Source organism: Podarcis bocagei, assembly GCF_964188305.1.
Source record: "Podarcis bocagei genome assembly, chromosome: 10".
Lineage (NCBI taxonomy): Eukaryota > Metazoa > Chordata > Lepidosauria > Squamata > Lacertidae > Podarcis > Podarcis bocagei.
This window is the reverse complement of record NC_138135.1, coordinates 15,261,342-15,278,849: the sequence shown is the minus strand read 5'-3', so window position 1 is coordinate 15,278,849 and position 17,508 is coordinate 15,261,342. Positions and strand designations below refer to the sequence as shown.

Below are 17,508 nucleotides of genomic sequence, written 5' to 3'. Positions count from 1 at the left end.
TCTCTAGAATGTGAGTTTGCAGTTTTCAGGGAGTTGTGTTTGATCTGTTGTGTGTGCATCCTTCCCATAATCTGTAGCTGTGCAGTCCACAATTCCGGCTTTTCAAATGTGTAAAGGTAAAGGGACCCCTGACCATTAGGTCCAGTCGTCACCGACTCTGGGGTTGCGGCGCTCATCTCGCTTTATTGGCCGAGGGAGCAGGCGTACAGCTTCTGGGTCAAGTGGCCAGCATGACTATGCCACTTCTGGCGAACCAGGGCAGATCACGGAAACACCATTTACCTTCCCGCTGGAACAGTACCTATTTATCTACTTGCACTTTGACGTGCTTTCGAACTGCTAGGTTGGCAGGAGCAGGGACTGAGCAACAGGAGCTCACTCCGTCATGGGGATTCGAACCGCCGATCTTCTGATCGGCAAGTCCTAGGCTCTGTGGTTTAACCCACAGCGCCACCCGCATCCTTTCAAATGTGTAGGTTGACTCAATTTCACACGGGCAAGTTGGCTGCTGGAGAAATTCTGCTGGGAGCAGGATTTGTGTGACCACTGTTGGATTCTTCATTCTACAGATTCACAGAGGCCTATATACTAGCTGTCGGTTATAGATGGCAGGTAGGGTGGCTTTAATAAGGCACCTGAATTGACTAGATTAGTGGGAAGAAAGTGAGATAAGGAGTCTACATTTGTTCCCGGGAAGATAACACTTGCATATGCTAGCAGAAGGGATTTAAAGGCAGTTAGTGGCTGTGAGATTAAGCCTATGAGTCAGGAGGAAAAACAGTTTGGCTGGGTCTTTGCATTTAAGAGCTGTCCTGATTAAACTTACCTTTAAGCAATCGTCTTCAGGAATTGGTCAGATCACCGCAAACATCATCTCCTCCACTTTTCCATACAGAAAGTACAAAGGGAACTTGGATGTTTTCTCCCCATCTTAACTGATTGTTTGGGATAACAACCTCCAACAGCACGCTGCTAATTCATTCCACTTAAAATAGGCCCTTGAGCCGGGCTGACATTTTACTCAGTCTCTGGGGGATCCGCGTTGACATTTTAAAGGGCTTCTAAGCATTTTATAATACCCTCCAAATCTGGTTTTAATAAACCATTTCGGCTAAGAAATTTAACATAAGGAATCACCTTTTACTGTTTAGCACTAGGCCAGGCCAATGCGGGGAAGGAGGGAAATGCGGCGAGCATATCGCAAGCATCTTTTTCCGATTAAATATACAGTACGTGGAGTGTAACATGCAAATCCATTCCAGATTCTCATAGAGATGACAGCCCTGCTTAGCTCTCAAAACTTCTTGCACTCACTGTGAGTGAGTGGCGAGGTCTGAAAGCAAGCGAAAGTGAGAGATTGCTTTCCTTTGAAACATCAGAGGATAAAGGGGGGAATCTCTTCCTCCTCTGCAATAAAGAGGGGGTGAGGCGCTCTCCTCTTCCCCTGATGGAAATGTTGGAAAGGTCCCTTCTGGGCTGCCAAAGGCCACTTTTTGAACTCAGCAGGGAGTTCTCTATTAACTTGGGGAAGGAGAGGGAGTTAGAAGCTCACAGATCAACCAGGTACTCGGGTCTCTTTGCAAGAATGGCACAGTTGTTCTAACTCACCATCGTCATCATTCTTCCTTCTTTCTGGCACTGGGGTCAGGTGTCTGAAGTTTCACACTGACTGTGGGTTATGTGAGACTGTTGCTCAACCAGGCTCTGTGTGTGTGTGTGTGTGCGTGTGTGCGCGCACGTGCTCGCTCTCTCCATGGCTCCAGTACTACAGTGCTATTCTATCCTGGGATTAAATTTTGACACTTTTGATATTATGCTCTGAACATTTAAAAAAAGGGGGGGAGTACCAATGCATGGATTTGTTAGCAAAGTCATCTGCGCACATGTTTGTCACCCATCTGTTCATTGGTACGTAAACTGGTGCATCCGATTTTTATTTCACTTTTTGCAAAAAGGAAGAGAGACGGCTTGTTAAGGAACCTTGTTGTCATTTTTAAGAAGTGCTTCAGTCTCTCAGTGTTCCCACTCTTAGTCTTTAAGATTCTCTATCTTTCTCTCTCTTGTGTGAGTGTGTGTGTGTGTGTGTGTGTGTGTGTGTGTGTGTGTGTGTTGCAGTTAATTGGAAGAAAACTAAAACACAATTTTCTGTATTCAGCCATTTTTATAGGAGTGTGAAATAGGAGGCCTGAGCTAGCTGGGATCTCTGAATGTTAATCTGTTTCTCCTATTTGGGAAGTACAGTATGCTGAGAACAGCATACTTGCCTTATTTGCATGCAGCCAAAACAGTTCACCAAAAGTTTGTTTCAAGGAAGCCATAACTGGTTCCTCTCCCCTCCCCGCTCATAGTAGGACCCTTCGGAAGCCCCTGTGCTGGCCCTTGGGGGAGGCCACTGCTGGGAGCAATGGATGTGGAAGCAGCACTTTACAAAAGAAAAAAAAAGAAATGTCCTTGCCTCAAGAAACTTGCAATCTAAATGTCAATGAAGGGAGAGAGCCACAGGTAAACAAGGGAACAACAGGCGCTGGCGGACCTCTGTATCCTTAGACCAGCCTTTTCTAGACTGGCATTAATTGGTTAAATGCTTCATGGGAAAAGTGGAAGAGAGATACGATGAGGCAGGCTTGAAGCCTCTGCTGTGCCTTAGCCTATGTATTTGTCAGCCTAGCCTACCTCACAGGCTGGTTGTGAAAGGAGCTGAGATAAGAAAGATAAAGCTGCAGTCGTCGTCCCCCCCCCCGGGGATAAAGGTGGGGGAACTCACCATGAAGTTTGTTTGCTCGTTTATTGCCAGCCCAGTCACAGTGCCCCCCGTCCCCCGCCAAGGTAGTGGCTAAATGTAAGATGTAACTAATAAACTCAAGAAGACGGTGATCTGGATTAGAAATGGCCACCAGTTTATTGATTACAGATTATAGGTGGATTTTTGGCTCAGGTATTGAGTGTATATTCATTCCAGCCTCCTCCCCCAGACAAGAAATAATTATTACTTAATTTTAAAATGGTAAGGTAACTCAGTTCCCCTGAGTTCCTGCTAAAGGGGGGGGGAAACACCCCTGTAAAGCACTTTGGGTGATTGAAACATGCTATGGAAGTAATGAGGGACGCGGGTGGCGCTGTGGTCTAAACGACTGAGCCTAGGACTTGCCAATCAGAAGGTTGGCAGTTTGAATCCCCACAACGGGTTGAGCTCCCATTGTTCAGTCCCAGCTCCTGCCCACCTAGCAGTTCAAAAGCACATCAAAGTGCAAGTAGATAAATAGGTACCGCTCCAGCGGGAAGGTAAACAGCGTTTCCGTGCGCTGCTCTGGTTCGCCAGAAGCGGCTTAGTCATGCTGGCCACATGACCCGGAAGCTGTACACCAGCTCCCTTGGCCAATAAAGCGAGATGAGCGCCGCAACCCCAGAGTCGGCCACGACTGGACCTAATGGTCAGGGGTCCCTTTACCTTTACCTTATGGAAATAATGGTGATGACCAGCTAGTGTTCAGTGTGTTGCAATTGGCTAGTTGTGGCCAGTGCTCACTCAGCTTATAGGTGGCTATTAATTGCTATGGTACAGGGAGCTTTGGCGGGGAAGGCATTTGGAGGCTGCCTGTGCTCCCAGTCAAGGAGCAGTGTTCTCCCGCATTCCTTAATACAGAGGCCGAACCTATAGCCACCCGTCTGTCTGATTAAACTTCCTTGTGATGCTATTGGCCTTCCCCTGCACCCTAGCCAAGATGAAGGGAAGCTTTTTGAACCTAAGAGCCACATCACCTTCTGGGAAAGCTTCCAAGCGCCGTAGGAGGCAAAAGGGAGCGAAATAACAAATGCAAGCTTTCAATTTCATACACTAGGCCGGTTTCTACGCACATTTGCACACACACTCTCCGTCCACACAAGATAATAATAATAATAATAATAATAATAATAATTTATTTATACCCTGCCCATCTGGTTGGGTTTCCCCAGCCACGGCTCCCAGCAAAATATTAAAATACAATAATTCATCAAACATTAAAAGCTTTCCTAAACAGGGCTGCCTTCAGATGTCTTCTAAAAGTCTGATAGTTGTTTATTTCTTTGACATCTGGTGGGAGGGCATTCCACAGGGCGGGCACCACCACTGAGAAGGCCCTCTGCCTGGTTCCCTGTAACTTTGCTTCTTGCAGGGAGGGAACCGCCATAAGGTCCTCAGCACTGGACCTCAGTGTCCGGGCTGGATGATGGGGGTGGAGACGCTCCTTTAGGTATACTGGGCCGAGGCCATTTAGGGCTTTAAAGGTCAGCACCAACACTTTGAATTGTGCTCGGAAACACTGGGAGCCAATGTAGGCCTTTCAGGACCGGTGTTTTATGGCCTCAGCGGCCGCTTCCAGTCACCAGTCTAGCTGCTGTATTCTGGATTAGTTGTAGTTTCCGGGTCACCTTCAAAGGTGAATGGCACATTCCAGGCAGGCAAAAACTCTCAAGGAGGGTGCAAAGCTTGGGGACAGTGGGTGTAGCTAGGGAGGGAATGAGGTGTGCGGAGAGTTCCATCAAAAGAGAAAGGCATACTCGCACCCACCTAGCAAGGCAAATGGAAAACTGGCAGTTAATAATATAAAAAAACTGAGACTTTCCTAATAGAAGCTATATGGTTCGCTGGTGTTTTTGTTGGAGCAAGGGACAAATGTTTTGCAAAAGGGAGAGAATGTAAGCTTTCTGTAGATCATAAATGGTGCGTGGGGTGCTTGTGATGATCTAGGCATGGTGGAAGTTATAATGTGAGCTAACTGCAGCGAGGAGGAAGGCCACGGCTGTCTCCCAAGTTGATCAGCCCCCACAATGTCCTTGCCACATTTCCACCCAGGGGTTGTTTTCATAGCCAGGGGCTCATCTCTCTTTCCCCAAAGAGGCTGAGCCACTACAAGGCTAGCCTGAGTAATATCCCATTGGGTCATTTCTTTTCTCTCCCCCCCACAAAAAAAATCTCCCAGCCCAGATTTATGAGCATCATGAGTATTTTGTAAGAACAAAAATCTCTCCACCCAGCTCCATTAGAAAAAGCAACCCAGAGAGCAAATGAACATTGTTCCTCCATTTGTAATATTTTTCTTTTCTCAAATGTTAGCAAAGCATTGCCTAGGACTCGTTCGCTTACACAGCCCGAAAAGGGTTGTTGTTGTTTTTCCCTTAAGAGGCATAACTTTAATCACTTGTGTCATTCATCCTCTGGGGCCAGTGCAATTATGCATGTGGGTGTTTGACATATATACATATATATATATATATATATATATATATATATATATATATATACACACACACACACACACACACATACAGTGGTACCTCGGGTTAAGTACTTAATTCGTTCTGGAGGTCCGTTCTTAACCTGAAACTGTTCTTAACCTGAAGCACCACTTTAGCTAATGGGGCCTCCCGCTGCCACTGTGCTGCCGGAGCACGATTTCTGTTCTCATCCTGAAGCAAAGTTCTTAACCTGAAGCACTATTTCTGGGTTAGCGGAGTCTGTAACCTGAAGTGTATGTAACCCGAGGTACCACTGTCTGTGTGTGTGTGTGTGTGTGTGTATTATATCTGTGAGTGCATTATGTGTGTGTGTGTGTATGAACACACATGCATACATGCACATTGTGTACATACACACAACACACAAGTGATTTTAAACAACAGTAAGGAACTCAGGTCACGTTACTAATAAGCTGGACGACATTATTAATAAACACATTTGGCAAAAGAGAGACAAGAATGGCAGTGGGGGCAGGAATGGAGTCGTTAGTGAGGCTGGATGAATGAATGGCTTTTTGCAGCACAACATAAGCAAAGCAGGTCCTATCTCAAGGAGCTACAAGACATGGATGAGAGAAGCCGGTAGTGGCTGGTCCGTTAGGGCAAACAGGGTAATGCTTCACCAACCTCGGCCAGCCCCTGTCCCACTTTCTAGGAATGGAGGAGAAATTTGATTTTGTTTGCATTTTCATGAGAAACTGCCAAATTAACTCTCCAGGTAGCTCCAGCAAAGCTCCTTGGGCAAAGGAAGGCCACCAGTGACTCTTTGGAGCTACCAAAAGAATAATACCAAAAGGATAATTACAATTTGGCAGGGCCATCAAGGTACCACCAGATCAGCTTTTCCCAAACTTGGGTCTCCAGCTGTTTTTCGACTACAATTCCCATGAACCCTGGAGACCCAAGTTTGGAAAACCTTGTACTAGATCCAAGCGTTACATAGACTGGATCAAGCCCTCGGGTTGCCGCTAGACTGCTCCAGGGCTGGCAAGTCCTTTGAAAAGGCTCAGAGATGGATAGATCTCCTTTCTCCTTCTTCCCCCGACAGGCTCTCGCTGGAAGGCGATGACAAACCTTGAGAAGCAGCCGTACTATGAGGAGCAGGCGCGCCTCAGCAAGCAGCACCTGGAAAAGTACCCGGATTACAAGTACAAGCCCAGGCCGAAGCGCACGTGCTTAGTGGACGGGAAGAAGCTGCGGATCGGCGAATACAAGGCAATCATGCGCAATCGGCGTCAAGAGATGAGGCAGTATTTCAATGTTGGGTATGGGCCCTTTGTGGCGGATTTCATATACTTAGGTGGAAAGGGTCTGGGGTAGCTCAGTCGATAGAGCACAAGACTCTTAACCTCAGGATCATGGCTTCCAGTCCCATGTTGGGCAAAGGATTCCTACATTGCAGGGGTTGCACTAGGTGGCCCTCGTAGTCCCTTCCAACTCTACTCTTCTATGAGTCTATGTGCATTTTAGCCTTGCAGGTGTTATTAGGCATATAGTGGGGACCTGGAGTTTTCCAGGTGTGGGATGATGGAGAAAAGGGCCCCACAAGTTTGCATCTCTTTTCTCCTGACTTCCAAGGTTGAGGGGTGGCTCAGTCAGTAGAGCATGAGTCTTTGAATCTCAGAGCTGTGGGTTCGAGCCCAACGTTGGGCAAAAGATTGCAGGAGTTTGGATTAGAGGAGCCTTGGGATCCCTTCCAATTCTACAGTTCTAATATTTTAAGGTCTGCTCGCCCAACCACCAGCACATGAGAGCTGTAGCCACTTCAGCTGGAGGGAAGCCAGTTGTGTGCACCCACGCCTATCCTTGTAACACGACTTACAGTGCATCACATGCAGTGATGGGCACCAGTATGGATGGCTTTAAAAGGATTGGGCAAATTCCTGGAGGCTGAGGCTGAAAAGGGCTACTAGGCACAATGGCTACATTCTGACCCCACAGTCTGAGGCAATATGCCTCTGAATGCCAGTCGCCAGGACTGGGAATCGCACATGGGGAGAGAGCCCTATTGCACTCATGTCCTGTGTTTGGGCTTCTCATGGGCTGACCATTGTGAGAACAGGAATTTTGGGTGCGATAAGCCTTTTCGGCCTGATTCAGCGGGGCTCCTCTTACATTCAGGACTCAGTATTTGCAAGTGGTTTGCAAGCTTGGTTCTCAGAGGCTGCCCTTACATTCTGTGGGATGAAAAGCAGGCCATGTAATCAATGACTCCCCTCCTGTTCTTCTTTCTCGGCAAACGCTGTCCACTGGCATACTGCTGCTTCTGAGCACGGAGATTCCATTTAGCTGTTGTGATTGTTAGTAGTCCTGTCCCCCTTTGCGAATGTTTTCTGGTCCCCTCTCAAAGCTGTCTAAGCCAGCGCTCATCACCTCATCTTCGTGGCAGTGAACTCCTTTAGCCTGCTACAAAATGTTGCGGTGTGGTGCCTTCCAGTTCAAGGTGCCAGCCAGCTAGCCAATCAGGCCTGCTTTCAAGCTCCACCATTCCATTCCCATTCCTTTTTGAACCCTATGCAAACGTTCAGTTTCCTCACAGGTAAACGAACAGTGCAAAGCCCTGCCCGCTCTGGTATACCATTTTTACTCAGTTTAGAGCTTTCACTAAGTTTGAAGGCAATGCTCAGAAGCAAAGGACCTCCTGTTCTAATGGGGGCACCCCGTGGGATTTACGCCCCTGGCCACACAGGGTTCTAAATCATTCACAGAGCTTCTATGAGGACGAGAGACCAATGTTTTCCATTTTGCCCTTCAAAAGTCACCTTATTGCTCACTCCACATGCTAGGGTTTGATGCAGCAGTCACACAACGGTAGCCACAATCCATACTGATCCCGCTATTTCTTGACAAATTCATTGGCAGATTCCTACTTTGCAGGGGTTGAGCTAGATGACCCCCAGGGACCCTACAATTCTTTCAGACACTGTTCTCTCTCAGCCCTACTGGGAGCTGCCAGTGATTGAACCTGAGATCTTCTGCATGCAAAGCTGATGCTCTTCTACTGAGCTACATCCATTCCGTTTGGAGTGCATAAGCAGAACTCCTTATACCTCAACATCAGAAATAGAGGAAAGGGTGTGCCTTATAAATAAAGATACACTCTTTCCTGTCTTGAATGTTCTGGGGAGAAAGAGCAGGCGCTTCATCACTTAATGCACAATTAATATATGGAATTCACCGCCACAAGATTTTTTTTATGGCTACTGATAGAGGATGGAGGGGAAATTTGATTCAGTATGCATTGAAAGCTGGACCAGTCAAATCTGCACTGTCAAAAACAATTCACAAACCGAAACAAAAATATCCTTTGAAATTTTCACTTATCTGAATTTTGCGATGCAGTTCTTCAACAAAACAGCATTTGCAAAAATGCATTTACTAAGGGAAAGTATGCATTAAAAATGAAGAGATATAAGTGAAAAGAATTGGGAAATATGGGGTAATTGCTTGCAAATTAGTGTACATTAGTCAAAATATAAAAAATTACTTAATAGGAGAAATTCACACTAAAACATTTATAATTTTTCATGAGGCTTTTTTTTTTTAATCATACATCGCTAGAAAATGTGAACTGAATTTAAGACTGGGGGGAAAGTGAGAAACAAAATTGATGTATCCTTCTATCTACTTACATAGCGCTGCATCTTTCTGAGTTGGTAGAGAACAAACGCCTAGCCGATCCAAAGCTAAGCACTTTTGAGTCCTATTGATTTTTTTTTTCAGCGTAAGAGTTAAGTACAGGTTTAAATCTCTCCTGTTGAAATCAAGGAGACTTAAAACTGCTTAACCAGGGCTGGACTGCGCCCAACGTTTTTGGAACGAGAGCTGGCTGTTTGAGCCTGGTTAATGGATGACAGTAATGATGAACAGAGATGAATCTGTCCAGCTACTGCTAAGTGTCACCAGGCAGTATTTTAAACAGCTACAGTGTGCATTGTAATACTAAGCAGCTCAGCCCAGAAATCTGAGCCGCTTAACCCTGTGGTGTTGGCAAGTCCGGTGATCCCACTGGTAAGCGCAGAAACAAACAGAGGGATGTCAGCCAAACCTTGGCATCAGGAGATTAAAAAGAGAGGGAGGGGAGGACCTTTTGGAGAAAGAATAGGCAGCGACAAAGCCTCCAGAATTCCACTTATCTCGCCAACACTGATGCTTGACAATGTTAGGGCGGGGGGGGGATTAATCCGCCAATAGTTGAAATGGTATTCAGCTTCCTTACTGAGCTAGCCAAATTCTCTCTCTGCTGGGAGTGGCGCAGATACTTTGGGGTTACCAATAGGTGTGCCCCAAATGAGGTCTTTGCAACAAGGTGACATCTTAAAGGGAACTGATTTTGGGTTCTCTAAAGGGCATAACGTTTGTCGGAATGTGCAAACGAGGCTACTGCAACCTCGTGCTAAGTTTGGTGTGCTTAGAACTGATTGCTTTCAGTAGACTGTCTCACGCCTAAATCGGCACAGCGCTAGGCTGTAGGGCTTGAATCCCGATCAGGGACTTGCTTCTGAGTAAACATGGTGAGATTGCAGGTAGCAGCTCTTCAGAAATATAGAGGCGACTCCATAGATCTGCCATGGTTTGTGGCACACAGTGAACTCTGATGTTGCAGGTTTTCAAAGTGTTCCAGCCCTATACTCAGAAATTAGCCTCCTAACCATGGCCAGCTGTAACAGATCTAGCTACATGTTGGTGTTGTAGATGCCAGTTTGGTAAAATTCATCCTACGTAATCCACACTTACCTTATTTAACCCATGCTAAGTGCAAATTATTTTTACCAGTCCATACATCTGCATGCTTTTGGAGCCCTACAAAATTGGAGTTTGGTGGGGGAGTATTCTGTATGGATTGAAATTGTCTAGACCAGAGCTGCTGGTCTAGTCATTTTCACATGACCTTTGAATTCATTGATACTAGGGGCCTAGGTCTCAGAGATTCTAAACCTGTGACTGGACTATCTCACTTTAGATCAGCCTTCAACAACTGCAACTCCCATCGCTAGTGTGGAGCCAGTGTGGTGTAGTGGTTAAGAGTGGTAGTCTCGTAATCTGGTGAACCGGGTTTGCTTCCCCGCTCCTCCACATGCAGCTGCTGGGTGACCTTGGGCCAGTCACACTTCTCTGAAGTCTCTCAGCCCCACTCACCTCACAGAGTGTTTGTTGTGGGGGAGGAAGGGAAAGGAGAATGTTAGCCGCTTTGAGACTCCTGAGGGTAGTGATAACGCAGGATATCAAATCCAAGTTCTTCTTCTTCTCTTCATCGCTTCTGGTTGAGGCTGATTGGAGTTGTAGTCCAAAATGACCTGGAAGGTGAAGCTGTTTTAACCTATCTGCAACTGTTTTAACCAGTAGGTTGAGGTTCTCTTAGGGATTCCAGCTCTCTATATGCAGGTATTAATTCAATTTAATTGCACAGAGGAGCATTGCAGTCTATGAAGTGGTTCAGCCCGGACTCAGCAAAATCAAGGGCAAACGCAGTAGCTGCTGTTAGAAATTAAAACATGGACAGGTCTTATCTTCCCTTAGCAAGGCCCTCTTCCCCTCTCTCACTAGGCTGGTATGGTCATCACCCTGTCTGCTGCTGACATGTGGTCCTCAGGCTGAAATAGGTTCCCCAATCCTGTATCCTCTGCCCCTGATAGGCCTCTTTACGTTGCTATAACACTTGAACAGCCACCTTCTCCTTGAAGGAAAGAAGTGAGAGATTTAGAAATGCGGCAAGGATCGGAGAACTCTGCCAACCCTGCCCCATGGCCTTCCAGGATTGTTCTGAGGCTTACTGTACGCTTGGCGTAAACGGCCAGGGCAAGGTTTCACTCTCAGTTAAGCCTGCTCTCCTCCAGAGATTCCCCTCCTGTCTCCCGTGGCAAGGCTTTCCGTTGCAGACGGACACACCTTTGATGACATTACAATGCGGAGCATGTTCTGCACAATATTATCGCAATTGAATTAGCCCATGCTGCAAGGCAACAAAAGGAGCATCAGTGCTAAATCTGTAGGTTTGCAAGGATCCCCCGGAGCTTCTTAGGGAGATAAACACGGCCGGCATTCCAAGATTTGAGGAAGGAATTTAGCAGGCCTAAAATAACCCAGCTCTTTTATGACATTTGCATGTATTTCCAGGCTTTCGGTATCTGAAAAGGAAGGTTTTAAGCAGATGCTTGGCATGGTAGCTTTATAATTTTGCTGAAAAGTTACAACAAGATGGACTAGTATGCGTCTCTTGGATGCTCAGAGCCCAGCCACAGTAGTGAGGAGGACTTTTAAATAGGGTTTTGTTTTTAAGAACTGCCTTAAGGTCTGATTTTATGAAGCTGTTTTTTTAAACTGAGTCAGACAAGTGGATTTGGCTACCTTTATATTGTCTATGCCAGGGGTTGGGGAACTTCTGGCCTAGGGATAGGAGAATAATTTTTATTAAGTTTACATTGGCACTTCCCCCCCCCCCAAAAAAAAAGCAAACTGAAACACAACCTTCCTCTGAAATTTGCATATCTCCAAATCTTGCAAAGCAATTTTCCAGGCAAGTAACACGTACAAAAATGCATATACTAGGGTAGTGTATGGATGAAAATGCTTTTTTTGTAATATTTTTTATTAATTTTCATCAAGAAAAATACATATCGCACCACATTACAACTTTAACAAATTTTCTCGTTTTTGGACTTCCTTTGGCCTCTCTGACAATCATCCAAATTAAACTTTTTAATTACACATTTCCTAAATTTTCTATTGCCTTTTAACATACCTTCCACACCTGTTTTTCTTTCTTACAATATTTCTTAGGTTTTTACAGAGCTTCTTTAAATGCCACTAACGTTATTTCATTATCACTTATACGGATGAAAATACTTATAGGGAAGTTTTTAATGTTGGCGGTTGTATAAATTGTTGGAAGCTGGTCAGAGTTGCTGGGGCAACCCATCACTGATGATGATTACGATGACTATATTTGTGAAAGTGATATATAAGGATGTATATTGGGATAAGCTGCATACAAAAAAAAAAGTGTGCTTGGGGAGAAATTTGGTCTAAAATGCTGATGGATTTCCATGGGGACTGTTTTAAAGTAAAAGCAGAAAAGTCACAAATGCATGTGGGAATGTGAGGAACTGAAGGCTGGAGAAATGAGAGAAAGTGAAACCAACAACTTTGCCCATCCATACTGTGGCTCTATAGTGCTGTTGGACTGTAACTCCTGCACGTTCCCCAACCCTGGCAGCAGGTCTGCAACGTCTTGCGATGAAGTCATTCCCAGCCCATCAGTCTGAGCTCTTATCTAGCTGGAGGTCCTGCGTAATGAATCTGGGCGCCTTCTCTGGACAACTGAAGTTGTTCTCTGGACAACTTCTGGACAACTGAAGGCAGTCCTCTTTAGGGAAGTTTTTAATGTCTAATGCTGTATTGTTTGCCTCGCAAGACGAAATTAATTCGTTCCGCAAGTTTTTTCTTCTTGCGAGTTTTTCGTCTTGCGAAGCACGGTTTCCCATAGGAATGCATTGAAAATCAATCTATGGAAACCGCCTTCAGACCAGGTCCGGGGAGAGTCTGCCCCCCGACCTCTTCTGAAGGCAGGGGGGGGACAAGGGCTTTTCTTCCCACCCCCAGCATTTTAAAAAACCCCGGGACAGCGGAGGACTTCTCCGCTGTCCAGGGCGATCTTAAAATGCTGGCGGGCGGCATTTTAAAATCGCCCTGGGACAGCGGAGGACTTCTCCGCTGTCCGGGGCGATTTAAAAGCCCCTGGGAAGGCAGTCAGGGTCCTGGACCTCTTCTGAAGGTGGGCGGGGGGCGAAAGTCTTTCCTCCCCCCCCCCCCGCCTGCCTTCAAAAGCCGTCCGGGATAGCGGGAAGCGCTTCCCTGCTATCCCGGACTGCTTTTAAAATGCTGGCGGTTGGGAGCAAAGCCTTTCGGCCCCCGCCGGCCTTCCTGGACCTCTTCTGAAGGCCGGAGGGGGGGAGGCTTTGCTTCCCACCGCCAGCATTTAAAAGAGGTCCCCGAAGCAAGCCCATAGGGAACTTCGTCTTGCGAAGCAACTCGCAAACGGAAAACCCTTTCGTCTTGCGGGTTTTCCGTCTTGCGAGGCATTCGTCTTGCAGGGCACCACTGTATTCAGTTGGAAGCCGCCTAGAGTGGCTGGGGAAACCCAGCCAGATGGGTGGGGTATAAATAATAAATTATTTATTATTATTTATATTATTATTATTATTATTATTATTATTATTATTATTATTATTCCTGCCCCCATGGAAGTGTGGGCTCTACCACTGAGTGTGTGGGTCCTCCCCCTGGGATTTGACCTTTTTTTCCTGGGAAAGGTTGCAGAACCAGAAATAAATGTGATCAGTTGATCGCATGGGAAATTCGTGCACCAGCGCTGTTTCTCAAAGGGACTTCAGAACTTCCAACGCAATCCACCCCCATCCCTCACAATTCAGGGATGCAAATCTGCATCCCGGGCATTGTGCTGGGGGAAGCACTACTGTTTCCTGACGACAACAACACACCATGCATCAATGGAGACATCCCTTGAAACGGCCTCGGTCCTGTATACCTGAAGGAGCGCCTCACCCCCATCATCCAGCCCGGACACTGAGGTCCAGCTCTGAGGGCCTTCTGGTGGTTCTCTCCCTGCGAGAAGCCAAGTTACAGGGAACCAGGCAGAGGACCTTCTCAGTAGTGGCGCCTGCCCTGTGGAACACCCTCCCACCAGATGTCAGGGCAATAAGAAACTATTTTACTTTTAAAAGATAGCTGAAGGCGGCCCTGTTTAGGGAAGTTTTTAATATCTGATGCTGTTTGGTTTTTAATATTCGGTGGAAGCCGCACAGAGTAAGATGGGTGGGGTATAAATATATTATTATTATTATTACTATTATTATTATTATTATTATTATTATTATTATTGAAATGCAAGCAGCGGGTTCAGAGGTGGTTTTGTCAGCACCATGGCAGGGATGAAGAGAGGGTTAAACTTCCCCTCCTTGCCTCCACCCCCCCCCCTTTCCTGATGCTGCTCAGACTTCCCCATTGCTGCCGTTTACACTTATGCATTAATTACACTAGAGAAATTAATGTTGGTCCTAAGGAAGGAAGTGGGATAACAGAGCTCTTATGCCCTATAGGGAATCTTCTGCACTTGGCCCACATGGGGAAATATCATGCCCATTAGAACTGAAGGAAATGCCAGTGAAACAGAGAAATAATGAGTTATGTTTGACATCTAAGGCATATCAAACATATGAAGCAATGGCTCCAATATAATGTAATGTAAAAAAAAAAAAAATGCATTAAGATTTATAATACATGGGTACAATTATTAAGATATGGCATCTGGGGTCTGTAATTGCACCCCGTGAGGGGTTGTCCTACCGCTAATGCCTTACACATGGACGCTTTCATTCTACTCAAAACTTCTTGGAAGTATGCATTCAACAACAGTACTAAATAGTTAATGCTCCTTACCTTAACTGCTGCATTTGTGCAGTTTCACTGCTGCGTTGTTAAATCAGAGTTGTCACCATACTGCGGTCTAATAACTTGGAAGTGCAATGTTTTATTTTCTTCCAGTTTGACTTTCTTGAAGTCTAAAATGATACTAATTAGTGGGGAGATGCTGAACCTATTTTTTATATCCCTGGAAACATGGCTTTAAGGGGGCCTGCAAGAGAGAGAGGGAGAGAGAAGGGTAATAGCTTGGTGGGAGAGCATCGGTTTTGCATGCAGAAGGTCCCAGGTTCAAAATCTAGCATCTCCAGGTAGGCTTGGTAATGTCCTGTGCCTAGAAGAGAGAGTTTGGATTTGATATCCCGCCTTTCACTCCCCGAAGGAGTCTCAAAGTGGCTCACAGTCTCCTTTCCCTTCCTCCCCCACAACAAACACTCTGTGAGGTGAGTGGGGCTGAGAGACTTCAAAGAAGTGTGACTGGCCCAAGGTCACCCAGCAGCTGCATGTGGAGGAGCGGGGAAGCGAACCTGGTTCCCCAGATTACGAGACTACCGCTCTTAACCACTACACCACACTGGCTCTCTAAAACCCTGGAGGGTTGCTGCTGGACAGTGTAGACAATACTCAGCTTAATGGACCAGTGGTCCTATTCTGTATAGGACAACAGTTGACTATGTTTCTCCGCACAGCCACTGACAATCAGGGTAGATAATACTGAACCAGAAGGACTAATTAACTCAGTACAGTGGTACCTCTGGTTGCGAATGGGATCCATTCTGGAGGTCCATTCACAACATGAAAAGCCCGCAACCTGAAGCACCGTCTCTGCGCAGGTGCGCGGTGCGATTTGGCGCTTCTGCGCATGCGCGAGTGGCGAAACCTGGAAGTAACCCTTTCCGGTACTTCCGGGTTGCTGCTGGACACAACCTGAAAAAATGTACCATATTTTTCGTTCTATAAGATGCACCAGACCACAAGACGCACCTAGTTTTTGGAGGAGGAAAACAAGAAAAAAAATATTCTGAATCTCAGAAGCCAGAACAGCAAGAGGGATCGCTGGGCAGTGAAAGCAGCAATCCCTCTTGCTGTTCTGGCTTCCGGGATAGCTGCACAGCCTGCATTCGCTCCATAAGACGCACACACATTTCCCCCTTACTTTTTAGGAAGGAAAAAGTGAGTCTTATACAGCAAAAAATACGGTAACATAAAGCAAACGTAACATGAGGTATGACTGTATAAGGTAGCTTCCTTTGTTTATTCCTAAAAGAATGCATCCTCCTCCTTGTGTCTAATGGCTCCCCGTATTGTTTCCCCCCTCCTTCATTGCCAACAGACAGCAAGCACAGATTCCCATTGCGACGGCCGGCGTAGTCTACCCAGGGGCCATTGCCATGGCAGGAATGCCCTCCCCGCACCTGCCCTCGGAGCACTCAAGCGTTTCTAGCAGTCCGGAGCCCGGGATGCCCGTTATCCAGAGCACTTACGGCATCAAAAGCGAGGACACCTCCCACGTCAAGGAGGAGATGCAGACTGACGACATCAACGGCGAAATATACGACGAGTACGACGAAGAGGACGATGACCCCGACGTGGACTACGGCAGCGACAGCGAAAACCACATCGCGGGGCAAGCCAACTGATAGGAGGGGGTCCCGATTCTTGGCGTTGACCTCGGAGGACTTCAGTGGGAAGCCCCGGCTGGTTCCTTAGCCCAGTGGCCAAGCACACAGACTTAATCCTCACACACTGACTGTTACTTAAAAACTCTTAGTCTTAACTAGTTGGGGGGACATCAGCTGATCAATAGGCATCAGCCCACGTCGGGGGGGGGGGGAATAAACTTTTTAAAAGGAAAGCGAAACAAAAAATTTAAAGAGACAAAAAGGCTCAGAGGAAGGAACCGTGACAAGGAAGACAACTCACGAAGACAACAAATATATATATATAAATATATATATAAAACGGACGGAAATAAGCTATGGGTAATATAATGCCAGTAATTCAGCTGCTATACCCGAGCACTGAAGTCTTACCCGTTCAACCTTTTATTATTATTATTTTTTTCAAAATAAACTTTATGGCTGTTTGTTCTACAATGTTCTAGAAAATTCTCACTCAGGTACACAGTGCCAACAAGTGGCTTGTGAATGTGTTCTGTTGTTTTTGTGCTACAGGTTAAAGGAAAAAAAAAAAGATTTGGGGTGGGGTGGGGGGAGGTTGGGGGGGAGGTGACGCACCTGACCAGGATGGGGCGGAGGGCAGAATAGATGACTTTTTAAAAAACAATTCTTTTTACTTCCCCCTCCAACTTTCCCACCTTCTTTTTTCACCCTTCCTCTCCAGAGTCAGGGTTATTAAAGCATTCATGCATCTGGCTGGAACGGACCTAGTTTTTTTAGCCCATGTGGCATTGCACATCCTAATTCACAACAATCGCTGCTTGCAGGTGAGGAAGAGGTCATTGGACCTGTAGGAGTTTGCTTAGGGCCCTGATGGTTTGCTCCAGTGCAGAATGTTTTCTGTGCAGGCTGCAATAAACCTTTGGGTGGTTTGAGAGATTTGTAGACCATGAATTGAGCTCTAGAGATGCCCAATATGGGACCTTTCATCAACCTATCATCATTATTTATTGGATGTCTTACCTGCCTTTCACCACCAGGTCCCAGGACAGGTTACACCCATATAAAAATACAATATTAAAATCCTTTAAAACAACAATGCTCTCCCACTGACTTATGTCCTTCCCTTCCACCAAAATACACTAACCCAGTCCCTTAAAAATGCAAGCAC

General features: G+C 46.2%; 1 protein-coding gene across 11 annotated transcripts in view; it reads left to right on the top strand.

The window, feature by feature from the left end:
* The window catches only part of SOX5 (SRY-box transcription factor 5), a 783,587-nt gene extending 766,773 nt beyond the window's left edge, over positions 1-16,814 (top strand). For 10 of the 11 annotated variants that reach the window (XM_081209974.1, XM_081209972.1, XM_081209973.1 and 7 more), the window contains 2 exons: positions 6,326-6,542; positions 16,052-16,814. In XM_081209974.1, the coding sequence (XP_081066100.1) occupies positions 6,326-6,542; positions 16,052-16,358 (524 nt within the window). In that variant the 3' untranslated portion in view covers positions 16,359-16,814. The remainder of the gene's footprint in view (positions 1-6,325; positions 6,543-16,051) is intronic. The other variant, XM_081209978.1, reaches the window with a different exon arrangement.
* The last annotated feature ends 694 nt before the right edge of the window (positions 16,815-17,508 follow it).